The sequence below is a fragment of the Corythoichthys intestinalis genome, chromosome 4 (assembly GCF_030265065.1).
Source record: "Corythoichthys intestinalis isolate RoL2023-P3 chromosome 4, ASM3026506v1, whole genome shotgun sequence".
NCBI lineage: Eukaryota > Metazoa > Chordata > Actinopteri > Syngnathiformes > Syngnathidae > Corythoichthys > Corythoichthys intestinalis.
The window spans coordinates 55,944,871-55,965,552 of NC_080398.1; the positions used below are offsets into that span (position 1 = coordinate 55,944,871).

The 20,682-nt window shown below is 38.0% G+C and overlaps 1 protein-coding gene across 3 annotated transcripts in view; it reads left to right on the top strand.

Annotated features, from left to right (window-relative positions):
- LOC130914348 (intermembrane lipid transfer protein VPS13B-like) overlaps window positions 1-20,682 on the top strand; it is a 625,421-nt gene that overhangs the window by 130,358 nt on the left and 474,381 nt on the right. For all 3 annotated transcript variants that reach the window (XR_009062893.1, XM_057833447.1, XM_057833446.1), the window contains exons 18-19: window positions 6,001-6,135; window positions 9,916-10,095. Coding sequence is in view for 2 of the 3 variants with exons in the window: in XM_057833447.1 (XP_057689430.1) it covers window positions 6,001-6,135; window positions 9,916-10,095 (315 nt within the window). In the remaining variant the exon portion in view is untranslated. The remainder of the gene's footprint in view (window positions 1-6,000; window positions 6,136-9,915; window positions 10,096-20,682) is intronic.

Below are 20,682 nucleotides of genomic sequence, written 5' to 3' on the forward strand. Positions count from 1 at the left end.
CACAATAAAACATTTTATTTTGTATTGGAATGTACATTTGTTTCAATCAGCTGATTTAAAACCCTCAGTAGCCAGCTAATATGTTTTACCTTCCTTCTCCATGCAGAGAGGTAACAGCTCCGCGTAACAGCAGCGTAGCATTCCTGGCCTTAAACGACAGTGTAAAAGTGGCTAATGACTGCTTGAAATCTGGAACCCATCAAATATATTTCTTCCCTTGATATCCTCTGCCAGGTCTTTGCTGCGAGAGCCTTCATTGCTTGTTTGAGGGACTTTGTTCGCAGGGTCTGTGCTTCAGTGTGTGAAAACGCGCAATCAACATATTGTCATGATCAATTAGAAGGAAGTAAAACTTAATCATATCAATATTTCTTAATGTTTTGCTCCCCAGCATTAATGGTTTCATTTTCAAAGCAGTCAAGATTTTTTTGTTTTCATGTCACACTAATATTACCTTTTCCGGATACTACATCACGTTAGGCCTGGCATGACCAACGCTGATAAAACTGCCAGAACGGTTGTGCTTTGTGTGGGGGTTGGCAACTAGATTTCAAGAGTATTGAAAGATTACTTGTTTGGCTGCAATTCAAAATGTGAATCACTTGTGCATGGCGTTGCTATCTAGCAGACTAACAGGCAATCAAAGCTGCACAAGAGCATTCACACAAAAAAAATATTTTAACAGGTTTTTAGCATAATGAAGACCCAGCTGGCAGGTGCCCACGGCAGCGCTGTTAAGTCATACTCATATGGTTGTACAGTATATACATGTTTTCAATAATTATAACTGTATGATGTATCTGTGGCTAAAACGAAAAGTGGGTGGAATATCAGTCATATTCTTACCTCTTTCCTAAAATTGAGGTTATATGCTTCTTCCATGACAAAAATGGCATGTTTTTATGTGGTTTAAAAAAAAAAAAACATCCGATGTTGGACAGCAGGTTTTCTGTTGCCCTGTGTCAGTTGATGTGTACTTTTCAATCATTTGGTGTGTATGTGTGGTGGAGACATAGCGTCTCAAATATTTTGGGTGATGCTGTACTTCAGTCGCTCTTGGCTGCATCACTCATTATGCGGCGGAAGTCCTTACATTCTGAGGTCATGTGACTGACAGGGCAAATGAAGAATTGCTTCAGGTTTATGCATGTTGTAATTCACATGCTCTATAATAAGCTTTCAATCATTTGGCAAAATGTGAACAGATTGTATTTACCTCATGTGGTCAGATTGTCGAGTGCATGTTCTTCTGTGTGCTATACCACTTTAATATTACTCGTATAGGTCACAGAAAAAGAGTGATGTCAAGCCAATGTCCAATGTCACGTCAAAATAGGTGTGTTGCCACCCTTTTGCCAAAATTCTTAACTTTGAATATTTTCAAAATTATATTGTCATTTTTCTATGACAACCTGAATGTATCTACAAAAAAAATGAAATTTTAGAGTGTAGAGCTGTACATGAGTACAAGAAAAATTGAGAAAATCTGCCATATTGTAGAGACAAGGTCTCTTGTTTCAAGGATGTTTATACGTGGCCAGCTGTGGCTCTCGAGTCACATGTGGCTTTTTGCCTGGTGTCATGGGGCTCGCTCATATTTCATAATTAACGATCTCGGAGAAGGAGAGAGGAAAAGACAAGTCACAGACACAATAAAATGACCTTAAAAATCTTAACCGTATGTCCATTTCAAGCCGTTTCAGGGTTTTCAAAACGATTATTCCACCTGTCAGTCACAGGGCGCGTATAAAGAGCCTACCGTTCAACCTGGGACTGCAACTAACGATTATTTTTATAATCGATTCATCGGACGATTAGTTAAACGATTAATGGGATAAATGTCACTTTTTTCAATTACCTTCACAATAGAACTTGAAGTAGTTTTAGGCATATTATAAGTAACAATGAAGACAAAATGGATGACTATTTCTTTCAAAAATATTTTATTTTGCTTCCTGACTTAACTGTAGCCTACAACTGTACTGTTTAAAGTACATAAAACTTGTTTTTATTAAAGGTTCTGAGTAAAAAAATAATAAAATGAATTCGTCACTGCACAAATCGGACAAAAGTGCTGTTCATTCCAAATAAAAAAAGTGCCGCTGATTGACATTTTTTTTTCTTGTAGGCAAAGTGCTGATATAAATTGTCAATGGGTCATTTATTTTCTTTAAACTAAACAAAAAAACATCAAATTGGGATGGAGGCAGACTGTAGTCAATCAGTTTTCTTAATCACACATTTTTTCATAAATACAATCAAATCCAATTTCAAAGCACACTCTCTTGTATGACAATTTACAGTTTTAATGGACGTTTGTGTTGAAAGGAAACCAAGTTGTTATATGAATGGGCTAATGTGTGTAGTTTCCTTATAAAAAGAAAGGAGACAACTTTACTATCTAAAAATAACTCCAGTGCTTCTCCGAAACACAATACAAACAGACACTTAAGACACTGATTAACATAATCATTAACTAGCGTAGCGCTCCGTGCTAAATACTAACACCTCATCAATTAAGAATATATACTGTACAATCGGCTTCATTTACTCACCTTAGATGGAGGCACACTGGATCTAACAATACAAAAGACAATCTAACTCTCGACACTTTGTAATACTATTTATTCAGGAACCCGAGTGTAGCAGTGAATTAGCTCTCTCTTGCTCTAATCATTGGCCCGCACAGCCTCACATTGCACACACACACACACACAAACACACAAAGGACCCAAACGGAACTGCTCATAGCTGCCGGGAAAAATGGATTATCAAATTTGTTATCAACTAATTTATTAATCGATTAGTTGTTTCAGCCTTAGTTCAACCTCACGCTGGCATTGCTACTGAAAAAAAAAGTCATTTTGTCTTGACAACTGAACGGAAGTGTCGGAATGATCGGCATAGACATTTATTTAACCCTTTAAGGTCTGGGCCTATTTTGTCTGATTTTGCATGCCCTTGAAGTTGCCTTTATATTTCAAAGACAGAATTGTTTACGATGGCCTGGTTTGGTCCCTTTTTTTGTGACACCTTGAACTTCATGTCCAAACTGTTGTTTCCTTCACTGACCAATTATAAATCATAATTTTGGGCCCAAAAAGACCAAAAATTCCAAAATCGTTTTGTCAAAATTTTTAATATTGATGTCCAATTGACAACCAAACATGCGTAACGAACCGTTTTGAAACTTTGTAATATTTATTCAACATGTTAGGATGAACATTCAACCAAAAAAATTTAGAATAAATAGTCTTTTATTTGACAATTCAACATAAACAACAGGTATAGCCATAGGCGTTTTTTGCATTTATACATGCTCTAGTCAAAACAGGTTATATACAGCAGACCAAACAGTGAAGAACAGTGAAAAAATATACCATCTAACACAAAAAGTGTTTAGAGGCCATCTCTTTATGAGTTTAGGTATTGCGGCCCATCACCTGATGAAAACTATGTACACACAATCAAGCTTCTTGAACACACATTTATATACACAAATTGAGAAGACCGATTGTGGGGGAAAAAAAATATATATATATAACATTGGGGAAAAAAGTCTTTTCAAAAATATTTACAATAAACAAGTTAAATTTTTTTCAGGCATGCCACTCCGAAAAGCAGTTTCGTCCTGGAATTAGGCACAGGGCTACATCACAGCCCACACTTCCATGGGGTGTCGGTCCTCTTTCCACCCTTCCATTTTCATTTCACTTTACTTTCATTGTCACTATAAATGTACATGAAACAAAAGTCAGTATTTATGAAAATAATAAAGTATAAAATAAAAATATATACAGCAATAAATAATAATGGAAATCTATATGTATGACAATAGAAAGAATACCGTAGCTGAATATGTGCTACATCCCTAATCTTCATATAGAAAGAAGACCACAAATTATACTTTGATCTGATATGCACATTTTATTATTACATACACAAACACGCACTTATATTGCATCAAAATTAACTTTGTCTTGCAATATCAAAAGAAACTTTTACAGCATTTAAAAAAAAAAAAAAAAGCGAGTTGGCTTACCTCTGCTCGTCGATGGCGTCACCCACGTGTTCAAATCCGTCACTATCTTCACTCGAGGACTCTTCCGAAGAAGACGATGATGACGAATTTGGACCACCCTCTTCCTCAAGTTGATCAAAAAGCACAATTGCTTGCGCTAAATTTTGTTTTCCGTTCATCCTCAAAGTCACACAAAGTCGCTCGCTCGCTTGCTTGATTCAAACGGCCGTCGCTCGCCCCCTCGCTGCTTCAGAACACTCCTGCCTCTCGTTCGGTGGAACCTCGCACGGCAGTTATATTTATAAAAAAAAAAACGCATTTTGTGCTTCCACTGTGACTTCGAAAGGGTTCGTTTGATTTGTGTTTTTTTCATGGAGCTTCCGTTTTCAAAAAGGACAAGAAATGATGGAAATATAGACATAAACAAATGATCCATGCAGCGTTTTAATGTTTTTTTGAGAGGACAATAAAACTATAAAACTTAAATGACAATATCTCACGTTTTAGTTGGTCGATTGACTTCAAATAACAACGAGAGTAAACCGCAACTTCCGCACTTTAAAACGAGACCAACCAACGGCATGTGGGTGACGTAATTAAAACGCGAGGGTGCTTCAAAGACGACGTGCGCTGAGGACGCGCCGGCGCGTCCTTCGACTCTCAAGGGTTAACTCATTTGCTCCCAGAAACGTATAAATACGTTGTATTTTTAAATGCTGAACTGTCCCGCAAACGTATTTATACGTCTTTTGCGTTTTTTTTTTTTTTTTTTATAAGAAGCATATATAGCTTCCGCTGTATCCGAGAAACAAAGAACAACGCTCCAAACCAATTTTAAAGCAATAAAACTGGCCACTGGAGGGCAGTAGCGCATTTTGGAAGACTACGCAACCCGATTCAACAGCAGTGAACTGCCGGGCAGCATTGTCAGAGCGCTGGCGGCTTGAGCCCAGGCGGCGCGCCGACCGGACAAATCAACGAGAGGACGCCTGGGACGCCAGGCGCTGGACGATCGTGCAAAACGAGTGAAACCCCCCGTGGAGCGGCTCGCCAAGCAGACCCCGCAGAAATGCAAAAATAGTCCATCTTTGTGAGACAGACAACGATGAGGGAAAAGTTTACACAGCTGACGTGGCGACAACGGCGTCATCTCGGCGACAAACCGTCATCTCTCAGTAGTCGTGTGTGAATAAATTGTTACTTTGCTATCTAAAGCTTTATTTGTCTGGTTGTTCATGGTATTTTGTAAAAGGAAAACATTATTCAGATGTTTGGAATGTAACTAATGCAAAAAATAGCTTTGCTAAAGTCAAAGTTATGTTTGAAATGTATGCGTTTACAAAAAGCTAATTTTCTCCGTTTTTTCATCAGAAATTGGAAAATTGCTCAAACTAAGCTATTTTCTAATGCTGATTTCTAAAGAATGGAAAAAGATACGAACTTACTTTTTTTTCTGCTGAAAGAAGAGAGCCTAATCTTTCTTTTGGTGGGTTCCAAGTTTATATAGCAATAGAACATAATTTTCTGTTGGCCTTGCAAAATCAGTCAAAATCCAGAAAAAACGGCCGGGAGCGAAGGGACTTGCTCTGGTGAAAATGGCTGGGAGTGAGAGAGTTAATTAACAGCTTGGCCAAAATACCTGCTGGGTGTGGGTAAGTGTGTTTCACTTGGATGGAAATTAATGTATTTATGTTTCAGAATAAACATTATACAGAGCTGTTGATATGAATAAAACTCTAAGAGAAGAAAACAAACTAATAGGTTCGTGTCACAGCTCAGGTTTTTGGTTCACTTCAGTTCTAGTTTTGGGCATCTGGCTGTTCACAAGTTTGCAAAAGAAAGGGGTCAAGAACAATTAAAGGGCAATCAAGTGTTTAATGAAGCCACAGCAATGGCATTTGAACCTGTTGAATTACACTTCATAAGTTCACTGTTTTCTGCTTTTTCCTTGTTCTTCCCTCCCTCCCATTTTTTATTAGGTGTGAAATCTCTAGGCTCGTCACCGACTCTTGAGGGTTCGCTCCAAAATCTTGAGCTGAAGTTCTGCAGCCGCGCAACAGTGAAATGCGCCTCTGGAACTGTGGGAGCTGTAAAAGTGTGTGCCAGGACCCCAGGTGTGTGCAGCTGTGCCCTGTTAAAACTTTACTGCCTGTGTAGGAGGGAGAGAGTGAGGCTGACTGGACTAAACTGGACGGTCTTTTACTTTCTTAAACCTACACTTTTAAACTATTCACTCTGTCTCCTGTCTTCCCGTCTTTATGTTGATTCGCTTCCAGCTGTGTGATTAAGTTGCTGTTTTCCCCTGTGGGGTTGTCACTGGGCTCTGGTCATGTTTTTGACGCGAGGATTCTATTGGAGACAAGAGTCCAACAGGTCAACCCTAGCATTCGTTTTACGGATCTTAAGATCATGGGTTTATATAGAAATCATATAAGTGCATAGTATGATGATTTTACAGAGGGTTGAGCAATCTCAAAAAGGCCATTTTTGACTTTTACATTATTGTGTTTATTATTATTATCATCATTATTTTTTACAATACACACCCATTCTGTAGTCATGGTTTTGTAGATATCTTTTCCTCATGAATGTTTCTACACTGCTGGCCAAAAGTATTTGCACCCCTGCATTTTTGTGAGGTAATGCTCAATTTCTCCCAGAAAATGTTTGCAATTACAGATGCTTTGGTAGCAATAGCTTCATTTATTTTGCTTGGAATGAAAAACACAAAAGAGAAAGGAATTAAAAAAAAAGATAAATCATTATCATTTCACACGAAACTCTAAAAATGGGCCAGACAAAAGTATTGGCACCCTTTGAAAAATCATCCGATGCGTCTGAAATTTGTGTAATTAACAGCACGTTACTTACCTGTGGCACATAACAGGTGGTGGCAATAACTAAGTCACACTTGCAGCCAGTTAAAATGGACTAAAGTTCACTCAACCTCTGTTTTGTGTCCTTGTGTGTACCATATTGAGCGTGGAGAAAAGAAATAAGACCAAAGAACTGTCTGAGCAAAATTGTGAGGAAGCATGTGCAATCTCAAGGCTACAAGTCCATCTCCAAAGACCTTAATGTTCCTGTGTCTACCGTGCGTAGTGTCATCAATAATTGTAAAGCCCATGGCACTATGGCTAACCTCCCTAGATTTTGACGGAAAAGAAAAAATTGACGAGAGATTTCAACAAAAGATTGTGCGGATGATGGGTAAAAAACCTCGACTAACATCTAAACAAGTTCAAGCTGTCCTGCAGTCCGAGGGTACAACATTGTCAAACCGTACTATCCGTTGGCGTCTGAATGAAAAGGGACTCTATGGTAGGATACTCAGGAAGACCCCACTTCTGACCCAGAGACATAAAAAAGCCAGGCTGAGTTTGCCAAAACTTACCTGAGAAAGCCAAAAACGTTTTGGAAGAATGTCCTCTGGTCAGATGAGACAAAAGTAAAGCTTTTTGGGAAAAGTCATCAAAATAGTTTACAGAAAAAAAAAAAAGAGGCATTAAAAGAAAAGAACACTGTCCCCACAGTCAAACATGGCGGAGGTTCCCTGATGTTTTGGGGTTGCTTGTTGCCTCTGGTACTGGACTGCTTGACCGTGTGCATGGTGTTATGAAGTCTGAAGACTGGCAACAAATTTTGCAGCATACTGTCGGGCCTAGTGTGGGAAAGCTGGATCTCTCTCGGAGGTCATGGGTCTTCCAGCAGGACAATGACCCAAAACAAACTTTAAAAAGCACTACAAAATGGTTTGAGAGAAAGCACTGTAGAATTCTAAAGTAGCCAGCAATGAGTCCAGACCTGAATCAAATAGAACACCTGTGGAGAGATCTGAAAAAGGCAGTTTGGAGAAGGCACCCTTCAAATCTCAGAGACCTGGAGCAATTGGCCAAAGAAGAATGGTCTAAAATTCCAGCAGAGCATTGTAAGAAACTAATTGATGGATACCGGAAGCAGTTGTTCGCAGTTATTTTGTCTAAAGGTTGTGCTACCAAGTATTAGGCTGAGGGTGCCAATACTTTTGTCGGGCCCCAATAGTTTTGTCGGGCCCATTTTTGGAGTTTTGTGTAAAATGATAATGATTTTTTTTTTTTTTTTCATTCTCTTTTGTGTTTTTGCATTGCAAATAAAATAAATGAAGATATTACTACCAAAGCATTTGTAATTCCAATCATTTTCTGGGAGAAATTGAGCATTATCTGACAGAATTGCAGGGGTACTTTTAGCCAGCACTGTATCGTCGAAACATCCACATTGCAATGTGCGCAAGCGCAATTGTTCCAGCGCAGGACGTACAATTTTTGCTTCATAAAAATTGTACTCAAGAAAAAGTAGCGTTACTTCAAAATAATATTACTCTAGTAAAAGTAGTCATCCCCAAAATGTACTCAAGTACAAGTAAAAAAGAATTTCATGAAAAGAATACTCAAGTCATGAGTTACATTGTGAGTGACTGTGCACGATGTTGGATGTTTTTTTATTTTTTTAATTTAAGTATTTTTCATCAGCACATACAGCAAATACTTAATTTTTTACAGTGCTTTATAGACGACACATGATTAACAGGCTGCCGCGATAGAACGGCAAGCTTGAGTCTATTTAGTATAATCTAGTCATGTTATTATTGTTGTGACATCTTATCGATGAAACTGGTGGAGCTATTGTTGGCATCTTTGGCAAAAATAAAGTCAATATGTAGAATAAATGGAAAAATGTAACGACTCTAGTGTAGCCCAAAGTAGTGGAGTACGAGTTGTGTTTCTTCTTCACGAATATACTCAAGTAAAAGAAAAAGTATGGCTTACTAAAACTACTCTTAGAAGTAAAATTTTCTCAAAAATTTACTCAAATTTAAAGCGTTACTACCCACATCTGCTTTCTATATACGGCAATCTTCATCATTCACAAATGAACCCTCTTAGCTGGAATAAATGGCATTTTATTCATACAATGCGGTGAGTCAGCTAAAGTCTTTTAAAACATATCTATTCAAATTCTTTTAGTTTTGATATCGCAATATATATTACAATCTATCACAAACCACCCAAAAGTTGCAATGTCAGTTTTTTCCAATATCGTTCAGCCCCAGTTCAGGCGTATCCCAAACAGAGCTATTTAAGTTATCTGGCAAAATTCTTGTAGTTTTAATATCGTCCTGGGTTGGCCCCCACGTGGCGTCTCCGCTCGTCTGCGTGGCTGTCGCGCGCTTGGTTGGGCTTGCGTGCGCTCGTGGATGTGATAGGGCACACATGGGTGGGGGGGTCCCGTTGCCGGGATTGGCGATGGGGCGGCGTAGGGTTGGTCACCAACGGGCTTACACTCACAAGGGATTCACACGATTACTGGGTTCTAGATCACAGAGCTCATTTGTGTACCCTCTACCCCGGAAATACATCTAGCTGACGATAGCACCAACATATTAATAGTTAGACGTTCAATGTATTTCTTGTTGTTGTTTCTTTTTTTTCTTCTCTTGTGTTCCTTTACTTCTGTTCCCCCATAACCCCTTTCTGTTTGCTGCTTTGTCATAATAAACGAGGTATGTTGAATGATCACAATGGAAGTATGTCATACTCTCAATGTGGAACATTAAAACTGTTCAGACCAACCGGGCACTTACATTTCCATTCTCCGTGTCAAACAGCTGAACAGGACCCAAAAAATAAAAAAATAAAATAAAAATAGCATATCGCAATACAATGCAAACACACCACTTGTGTAGTCATGTTTTTTGTTGTTGTTGTTTTTTTTAATCTTTTCCTTACGAATATTTCTATCTTTTGCATTATTTGTCTTTCCTTTCAGTTTACAGTATAGAATATTTGCTGTTTTGCAGTTGTATGTTTCAAATACTGATTAATTCCTGGAGGCCTTTTGCTTTTGGCCAACAGGCTCAGGGGAAGTTGTCAAGGAGAAGCTGGTTCCTCTCATCCAGGGACCATCCGATACTAAGGAACTGCATTTAAGGAAATGGCTAAATGAGAGTCGAAAACCTGAATCACTTTTGGCTCCCGACCTGCTGGCATTTTCTGTGCAGGTGCCACAGCAAGAAGATGACTGCAGGAATTCAGGTAAAACCCCTTGTAAGGATTAAACTTTTAGGATTGAAACTTTAGGACTGAAATTTACAGTATATTCAGCAGATGTAGCTAAGGCAACATCTTATTTTCATTGACGGCTGAATCTTTTAAAGCATATTTAAATTTTACGTTTAGAATGTGCTTGTACTCTTACCCTTCCTGTCACAAGCGTTTATCTTTCTAGCTGGCGGTAAGTTCAAAAGTATAACATCACATGTTCATTAAAATGTATTCAAATATTAACCGAAGAAAAGACCCAGCGGGACAGCTGGCACCCACACACTACATACTGCTTGCACATACACACAGACCCCGCAATATACTATATATCTGTCAGAAATTCTTTTATCTGTTAATACGGTTAGAGTTGAAAAGAACCCTAGTGTTTTGACAAGGAACAATTTGAGCAGATTGCTATGTTTCTTTATCTGCGTATGTGTATCATGTGCAACATCTGAGAAATCATTTTGAAATCTGTGAGTTCCCATGTTCATCTCCTCATGTGTGCTAATGTTTGTGTGCAGCAGACATTTTTTGGGTGTCTGATTATAGGCTTGTGTTTTGCACGGTGGTCAGGCTTACATCAAAGACTTGAGTCAACATATATTCAATGTCTCTGCCATGATCCAGAGGGTGACGGGAAGCCTGTTAGAGCAGTGTTAATGGAATGATGAATGCATTGCTTCATTCTAGCCAAGATGAAAGGAGGAGTAGCACCAGTCTAAATGAGCTGGACCCTTTGCTCCCATAGGGCTGACTCATGACCCAACATTTGCGATCATGACATTACAGAATTTTAGTTCATTTGGCCTGTTGCGTACATTTGATACATCCCATGTGGCTCACAGGAATGCAATCTACAAATTCCAATAGTGTGATCACAGGAAAGTGCAGGAAAAGCAAAGTGGAGTAAAACCATGGTAAGATGTTTAACTATATCAATCACGCAACTATCATAATTCAACGTTTGTCAGAAAAGGACATGAATGACAAGAGGCATACTTAAAGTACAACATAACACGCATGCTCACAATGCCCTGATCATCAAATAATTCCTTGTTGAAATCATCACCCTGCTGGAGAAACCTCTCAGCTGAGCCAACTTGGCTTTTTGTGATCCCCCACTTTGACTCAAGGGGATCATTATGGGAACCCATGTTGAAGACTTGAATGACATTAACATGGCCGTAACGACAGAGGTGCGAAGGATCCCGAAAGACTCCTTCCAGGAGTGCAGGTGTGGCAGAGATGGCTGGGAAAGTGCACTTTACTCCAGAGGATTATTTTTAAGGGAAAATACTAGATCGTACTCTGATTTGAAATGTGTCTTTTGTGAAGTCAGTCCTGGAAGTTCTCTAAAACACTTGGAACAGTCAACTTTATCATCTTTAAGAGTGCATATACGTAGATTTTGATTGATTGTTTTCAATGTAGTTTTTGCTTTTAATCCCTCCAGAAAACGTTAATCTCAGTTCATTTGAATCACAGAAAGGACTGTAGAAGATTGACATGCTGTCTTTTGAATGTTATATGATCGCGTAACAGTGTATTTGCAACATGCATTTTTTTAAATTATAAAAGATACATTGGTAGATGTACTTATGAACGTCTCGACAAACGGAATTTTCAGGTTACGACACGTTATAATGGAAAAATATTGCCTCTTATTAAAGAAATATTAGGTTAAAAGAGGCAAAAATACTATACAGTTCTGTAAAAGATGGGTATGTACAGTACTTCCTGCTTTCTGCTGTTAAATGTCGCGCCAAAAGATCCTGCTGCCCTATTGGTCATAATATTTCCCATCATGCCTGCGTAATCAGATTCTGCTCTCCTATTGTTGGTGATGTTTCAATTTGGATGTCGCAGTATGATGACGTACACTGGCGCGATGGTTTTATCGTGCATATAGCAGGTTGACGTCTGAACCAAATGAGCACATGGCTCCTCATTGTCTCACGAAGTTTTAAGCCCACAGATGGTTCATTACATTAGTAGCACTTTAGAGCATAGGTCTCCTCTTGTTTTTGTGTCACAAAGCGTGAGATGGGCGATAGGCACCATCTATCTCCTGAAAGAGGACATTGCCTCACTCGAAAGGTAAGATATATATTTTTTGTTTTTTCTTTGCATTTTTTTCTATTATCAACTTCACTAGAGGTATTAATGGTTAGGTTCAGTATTGTATATTGAGTGATTCAAATGTGTTGGGGTATTGTTTTATTCTGGTTTTACCCCAATTATAAAATTTAATTTGGGATGTGAGTAGTGCTTGGAACTGATTAGGGCATTTACATGTAAAACGCATCTCTATTTACAAAATTTTCGGATTACGTGACTACTTCCAGAACCAATTGATGTCCTAAGTAAAGGTACCACTGTAATTTTAGTTGGGTTGTCCCCGATCCTTTTCACGTGATCGGAATTCAGGCCGATCGGGCAATTTTATAGGATCGGAACTGAGTGAAAAGGATCCGGTAAAAAAAAAAAAAAAAAAAAAAAAATACTGAAAAAAATAACGCCGTTAGTAACGCCGTTATATTGTAACGCCGTTATTAACAACACTGGTAATAAATAATTAATTTTGCTTCAAATGCAGATGGTCCATTTAGCACAATCTTCAGATTTATACTTTAAAGGAAAAAAAATTTTTTTTAATCCTTACGTGACTTATACTTGCTGTGAGTGCATAATAACAAATAGTGTCCATTAACAAACATAATACAGCTAGTAATTATTTTAACATGCAACAAGCAACATCATTCTTCAGTTACATACAATTAATGAAGTGATTCTGGTTAACTCTGCACCTGACATCAAGGGACTATGAAAGACTGTAAAATGTCTTTATTATTATTTTTTAAATCATATTAATTACTAATTTTTGAGCCTACTGTTATGTCCTTGACCACATCATTCACACACATTTGCAGTCCTCTTTGGCTTGATCTTGGCCTGTCACCATTGATTGATGAGAAAAACTTTGGGGGCCTTGGACAGGCCTAATGTGAGGGACCAGAGGGAGCGGAGGGCCAGAGGGCGTGTGAGGCGCTTGGCTTAATGCTCAACTTCAGGGCGAGCAGCGGCCTGCAGGTGTTTCCCGCCACCCTCCACCACAGCGACTTTCAACAGAGGAGGAGGGATTGTTGGGTTCGGGTGTGCTTTATGATCATAGCGAAGACAAAACGAGAGAGTGAGTGAGGAATAGCATGTGTTCTCCCTAAGCACGCCAGCAGCTGCAGGACAGTGATTTATGCTTTTCTTAGAACTCTTAGCACTCTGAAAATGTTACATTTAATCAAGCACACTGAGAGTACAGCAAATGTTAAAGATGTTCCCTATAAAACCCCCCAGTTTTGATCTCTTTACCAAACAATGGAGGCTGTAAAAGTACAAAGTGATTTTTAATCTTAATTCCAATACATAGAAATTCCCATTAAAAATATCCTCGGACAGTGTGTCTGGCTCTGTAATATGTACATGTGTATGTAGTTTCCTAATTGATATTGGAGTTTCCAACCAGTCTTGCATTTTTGAGATGGAAGTAAAAAAGTCATGCCTGCATCTATTTAAACACAAATGTTCTTTTTTTCTTGAAACTGGAGCTCTTGAATGAGTTGCACCAGAGATGAGGTGTGAATTTTGGGATATCCCTTGGTAGTCTCCTCCCTTACAATATTTCAAAGACATGCTGTACTTTCATATGTCCATCTATCATACTCCCTTTCACTCCTGTGCATATGTTCATGCACTCCGTCGTGTGGTAAATCAACACACTGGCTTTGTTTCAGGCAGCAGTATGATGGTTTTAAGCTGCTGGCTTGAACTTTGGCTGGCTGACAAATTTAAACGAAAGCTAAGTTTTATACAGTAGTATAACAACAGTCTTGAGACTTTGTCAATGATGGATTAGACCAGGCAAACATATTCTGATTCCAAAATTAAATCGCAAAAATCCACAAAATTGGGAAAAAACATCAGCACCCAAAATGTACCTCTAATATTGCAGTCTCATACACAAATTTATTTTCGAGTCTTTTGAATTGGAGTACATTTCTTGCTCAGTAACTTCAGCTGCATCTATCATAATGCTGTGCGTGGGTCCATTAAAGGTGTCCGGGCGGCAGATGTGTCTTGAATTTCGTTCCGCTACTAGCGGCTGTCAAAGTTATTCGGGAAAATCATAGTTTCTGAACATTTATGAATTGTATTCAAATCGTCATGTGTCGAATCTCGATGCATCTAATTAATCTTTTTTTTTTTTTTTGGCACACCGCTAGTGATCGATGCACCCTCTCGTACAAAAGCCAATCAGAGCAAAGAGTTTAAATTTCAATTCAGGCAACCACACATTGAGTCTGACTGTTTGCAGAAGCAAGGAAAAATGATTACAATGACTAAAATACATTGAAAATGCAATTCTGCGCATCAAAAATTTTATGAAAGTTTATGGGAAAAAAAAGTTGGGAAGTCGCCTTTAATAAACAAGATATTGAACATAAATTTGTTTGTATAATTCACCCCCCCCCCCCCCCCCCCCCCCCAACAAGGCAGTAAGAACAATGGGGGGAAATGAATTTATTTATTCCCAATAAGGCAGTAAGAACAATGGGGGAAATGTGAGTACTTTCAGAATGCACTGTAAACCTCGGTCTTTTAAATCTGCAAGACTGAGGAGTCTCGTCATGTTCAACAGTACGTATGTGGGAAGCAAAACTGCTAATGTGGAGATTAGACATGAGGGAACCAACTCAGAACTGGCTATTGAGGTCAATCACAGCCCATTACCAAAGCTGCTCATCTGTGAAGTGTACTTAGGCTAGTCTCACAGTGCTTAAAGTTTGACTGCCGCATGAGGCTGAGACGTGGTGCACAGAGATTTGTGACAGTGTCAGAATGTATAAGAGCTGATAGTGAAGAGAGTGCTGGAGTTGGGCTGGCGTGTGGCTGGCTCTGTGGATCAGTCTACCTTCTCTAATGATATCACTGCCCCCATGTGTCTATTTAGCACTTACCAAGTCACAACAGCTATTTCATCTAACTAGGAGTTCAGATCAGATTGACGCTAAGCATTGTGAATAGGAAACAACTGACATATTTCTACATTTTCTTTGCAGTCATACAAAACCATACCAAACAAACATAATCACTGTCAAAAAGATGGTGATTCAAAAGATGGTGATACAAACAAACAAGTCATTTGAAAAACCTTGGAATGAAATATTTTCAGCTTGATAGTATGTTTGTTTATTGTTTTGAACAAACAAAAAACTTTCCTTTTACAATTTCACATATAAGATGAGGGTATTCAAGAAACAACATTTCTGAAAACTCAAAAGTTAACACTTAGCTAGCATATACATTTTTCACCCCAGTAGCTTTTCTGAACTTGAATTGTTTTGACAATGTTGTGATCTGTGCATAATGAAAAACATGAATAAATAAATAATATTACTGAATTTTCAGTGTTCTGTGAATGTACCCATAGCACCAAAATGTGATCGTGACTGGGCTAAAAATGAAGATTTGGCCTTGAAGAGTAAAGCGAGGTCATTATGGGTCAAAGGGTTCTCAAATTGTCTTGTAAGAAGGGCAAGGTCAGGGGGAAAGAAAGCAGTAATGATCCTTATTCGCCGTGTGAAAGTTAACCCATCAGTTTTGAAGACGTCTAAATGCATTAAAAGACCTAAACGGCTTGTGTATGTGACCAAAAAAAGACTTACATGCATTCATTTACATTTACTGTTTTTTTTTTTTTTCATTTTGTAATGTCTCTGTCATATGTAGTTTTTAGATGTAAATTGTAGTAACTGATTAAATATATTTCCTGTTTAATGTCAACGTTGCACTGAGTTTTCGTGCTACAATTTGCTAAAAGAGAGGTAACATTCATAGAAAATATTTGACGTTTCAAAAGGATCAGTTTACCAGTAGTGAAACGATGGAAAATTGTCTTTATTATTTAAAACACTTTATGATGCCACATGTTAATGTAAACTGCTGAAGATGGACCCATTCAAATAACACAAAGTAACAATCTGTGTGAAGTTGGCCCTTCACATCACTCAAAATTTGTGGGGAATCGTCTGTTTCATTTGTGCTTTGTTTGTGCGGGTTTGTGCCATAAAAACTTGTCACAGAACAATTGGCTAACTTGCACAGTAAAATCCGCTAGCTTAAATTCTGTAAATTTTTTTCTGTAAATTTAAAAATATTTCTCTAAAATCTTCTGTAAAAAAAAAAAAAAAAAAAACTTTTTTTTTGTTGACAATTCTCGTAAATCGTTCAAACACATATTCCCACCCAAAAAAAAAAAAAAAAAAAAAAAAAAAAAAAAAAAAAACAGCTAACTATACCTCAAAACTAAATTACGAATGCATAAACAGTCATATTAGCTCAATTAAAAACTTTATGTTGGTCTTAACAGGGAGCAGCTGGATCCAGTCATCTTAAACGAGTTGGGTCATATTCACTGTTGCTATTAGAGGGCAGTGCATCCACCAAAATCAATAAAACTAAATGCAAACAGTTACAAAACAAACCATTACAATGCCACTTAACGAATCCTGGAAGCTGCAAAATTTGATTCGAAGCTTTTTTCTAATTGGATTACTCGAGTTAATCGATTAATCGTCGCAGCCCTAATATATGTTACATGTACACAAAAACTCTTGATTCAAAAGAAATAAAGCAAGTCAAAATTGCCATTACATACTGCCATACGGCCAACTAGCACCATTCCACTGGTGTAAAATTTACACTATGTCACTTAAACAGTTTGGAAGATTCAAGAACACAGTTTAACATCGTCAAGTAGAGCTCCTCTAGGGCAGTGATGTTTTAGGCCTATCGCCAAGCAACATGGACTTTCAACTCTCTCCACAGATTTTCTATGGGGTTAAGGATTTGAGACTGGCCCACCCCAGGACTTTGAAATGCTTCTTGTGGAGCAAATCCTTTGTTGCCTGCATGGTGTGTTTGGGATCATTGTCATGTTGGAAGATCCAGCAATGTTTAATCATCAACTCGCTCACTGATGGAATGAGGTTTTGGCTCAAAATTTCACAATAAGTGACCCGATTCATTCTTTTAAAAACAGAGTTGTCTTGTTTTGCAGAAAAACAACCCCAAATTTATTCATACGATACAGCACTGTCAATAACCTAGCCATTGGCATGGCCCAGATTACTTTAATCTTGATCAAAGCTTTTTTTCCCTAGCCAACATCTAGGTTATTTGAATTAGATCGGCTGTAAACTGTTCTTTTGCAACAATGTAGACGTTTTTGAGGCTAGAGTTATTGGTGGTTACTGTGAACCAATGATCCCCTTGCGAGACGGACTATAGTATGTAGAAAAAAAGAAGCCTCACTGTTTACTTGCTGAAATACTGTAACGACACCACTTCCAAATGTGTCATGCTTATAAGCAGTTTTCTGTCTAATTGGACATTGGCACTGCACACTATTAGACCAGAGGCTGCCATTAGTGTGAAAAAGCCTGCATATGCAAATTACGTGAAGGTACCACTGTACAATGGCTGAAAGAAAACAAATGAAAATAACTGTTGTTTCCATGATTTGCTGCATATGAATTTGAATGAGTATGGACAGGTCATGTCGAACATAGTTTCACTTTTGTCCATGGCTGATGGATTATTTGACAGACAGTGGTTGTGGTGTGATCTGACGCAAGCCAACATAACCAAATGTTTAATACCAGTTTCCTAGGTCATGAGGTCATGTAAATGTGGCCAATTAAATATTCAAAAAATAACATACACAGGTGGCCAGTATTTACCATTTTATATTGTCTCAACCTAAAATAAAAAGATAAAATAGAGTGGTACCTCGACATAGACGACACACGATCTTTTCAACATCCAGAGTAAAATTTGATCCGCCATTTGTTTCTACATCCGATGACATACGACGATTTATGACAGCGATGCAGTTTCTTTGTTTTCCCACATGACGGATGCGCGGTGGATTTTCTTTAGAGAAATCAACATGGGTTCCAAGAATGTTGGTGCAGGTAGTGATAAAAGGAAAAAAGTGAGGCTTACCAATAAAATGAAGATGGAAATGATAGAAACATAATAGCGCATGGTGAGCGCGTTCGTGAACTGGCTCGACAGTATTGCAATACGGCCGAAGAATGTCTTCAAGCTCCACGATCCTCCTCCGACCTCCGTTCGCCAGTCTTTATAAGTTAAAGTGACAAATATTATTGTGGTAACATTGCCAAAAAATCGCCAGCTTCGTCAGGTTTTAAATCATTTATTTCTGAACTTGTGCAACACAAAATGCCTGCTGTGTGCCGCAGCTGAAATAAGTGAAAGTAAAAAGTCCCTTTCTCACTCTGTCAAGTCAGCCACACGGTGCGTTCAGGTACACCACACAAAACACAACCGCCACATTATAACCCGATTCGTTACATTATAACATTATTACTATTATTATTATTCAGATTTTTATTCATAATTAATGAGTAATACAATAGTACAAGCACCATTATTAAGGATTTAGTGTAGGTTCTCTGGCTGTGGAACGCATTAATGGAATTAATGTATTCTTATGGGAAAATCCTGCTCGACATACGACCATTTCTACTTAGAAACAAGGTGCTGAAACGAATTAGCTTCGTATGTAGAGATACCGCCATACGAGGTATTTTTGTGTGCATGTGTTTATTTTTTGGAAAGTATTTTTTAAATTACCACTTGAAAAAGATTGACAAATACACAGGGATTCTGATTTGAAAATTTGCACAGTGGTAATCCATGGTTCACTGTGTGCCAAACAAGGCGTTTACATTTTATCCAGCTCTGTGCCAGAGGTGGAGGGAGGTCAATTTAGTTAACCTTATCTAATTGAATGTTGTCACCAGATCAAAGGTCACCACATTCCGCACAGCCAGATCAAACATCACACAACACAGTCAAGACAATTGGCTTCCCCAGATCGCCTAATTTAGGGGATTGCTGTTTTATTTTCAGGTAATAGATGGGTATTATTTAGATTAACTGTGGCAGGCGTATAGCATTAAGATTTTTATTGAGTTCATTTAATTTTGCTCTTGCAAGACATAGACACAAAAATTGCATATATTTTCCATTTCTCCAAATGTCATGTAGATAGATGGTTTACTTTAAATTTCCAAGCAACAAGCTGCATTTTTTTTGCCTGGATGAAATGTTTCTTTTTACAAATTGTCAATATCGTTCCTGACAGATGCAGACATTATTTTGTGTCGTATTCCTGTTACTTACACTGTAATTGCTAACTGTCATACAGGCAGTCTTTGTCGGAGTAATTCACAAAAGGCTAATCAGAGTCCAGGCATATAAAGAATGCATCTTGCAAGGTTGGCACTTTTGAAGCATGTCGAGTGGAGTTCTGTGCCAGTAGCCTAACCAATATAGGCTTGATTGCTCCAGTGGCCGTAGAAAACATAGCGTTGTCGTGGGAAAGGGAAGAGGATGAGAGCCCATTAGCTACTTCACAGCTCGGCTATTGCAGTTTGCCTCCTCCCATGTTCCATGCCTTCTCTGTGTCTTGTAGCCTGTTCCTCCCACACTAATTCCTACCTCCGCTTCAGTCTTACCCTTACCTGGACTTTCCCAGGCTTAACTGTTGCCCAGTGGTCCAGACAATTATTTATATATGTGCATTATGTGTTTTTATTCAACTGAAAACATTGATCGATAGATGAACCGTATTCATTCATTTTGTGCAAATATCCAAACTTCATCATAAAAAATACTGCACACTTGATCAATTTCACATAATTAACCCAGTGTTGTTTTTGGCAGTCCTTTTAATTTTTGTCTTATTCTTTTGGACGGAAAAAATTACTAGTCTTAGTTATATTTTAGTCATTTAAAAATGACTTGAAGTTTTAAATCTCGTCTAGTTTTCGTCGACAGTTACTTTAGCCGAAAATGAAATAAATAAAGGTTTCCAACAATTTCGAATGAGCATTGTCAGACGAGCACATAATAGTCTACAAGGACATCACCGTTTTCATGATGATAATACACACTTGGTAGGAAAACAATAAATTATTTTTAATTAATTAAACCCACCTGGACGCCACAAACTATGTTAAAAAAAAAAAAAAAAAGTTGACGCTTCACCATGATGCAAGCGCTAGGCTAACAACACTACAAGTTATATTAAGTGTGTGATGATCACTCAACATAGACCTTTAAAGGCTAAAGCAGTGCTTCTCAAATATTTTCTGCTACGCACCCCCAAGTAAGACGTAAATGTTTCGCGCCCCCCCCAAACTCTCTGCCGCCACTGTAAATAGTATCATTTGTCTGTAAAATTACAATTATAAGTACGCTTCAGCCTAACAGCGTGTCCTTTTTTTCTATTACAGAAAAAAAAGTAACAGATCAACTTATAATAAAGTATAACTTAATATTAACATTGTTTTGTTTGTAACAGAAAAGACTTAACGCACAACAATTTGCCTGAATTTAAAACAAAAGTCACATCCAAACTGTAAAAATACACTCAGACTCAAGGTACATTTTTGACCATTTGATACTGAAAAATAAAATGTAATAAAA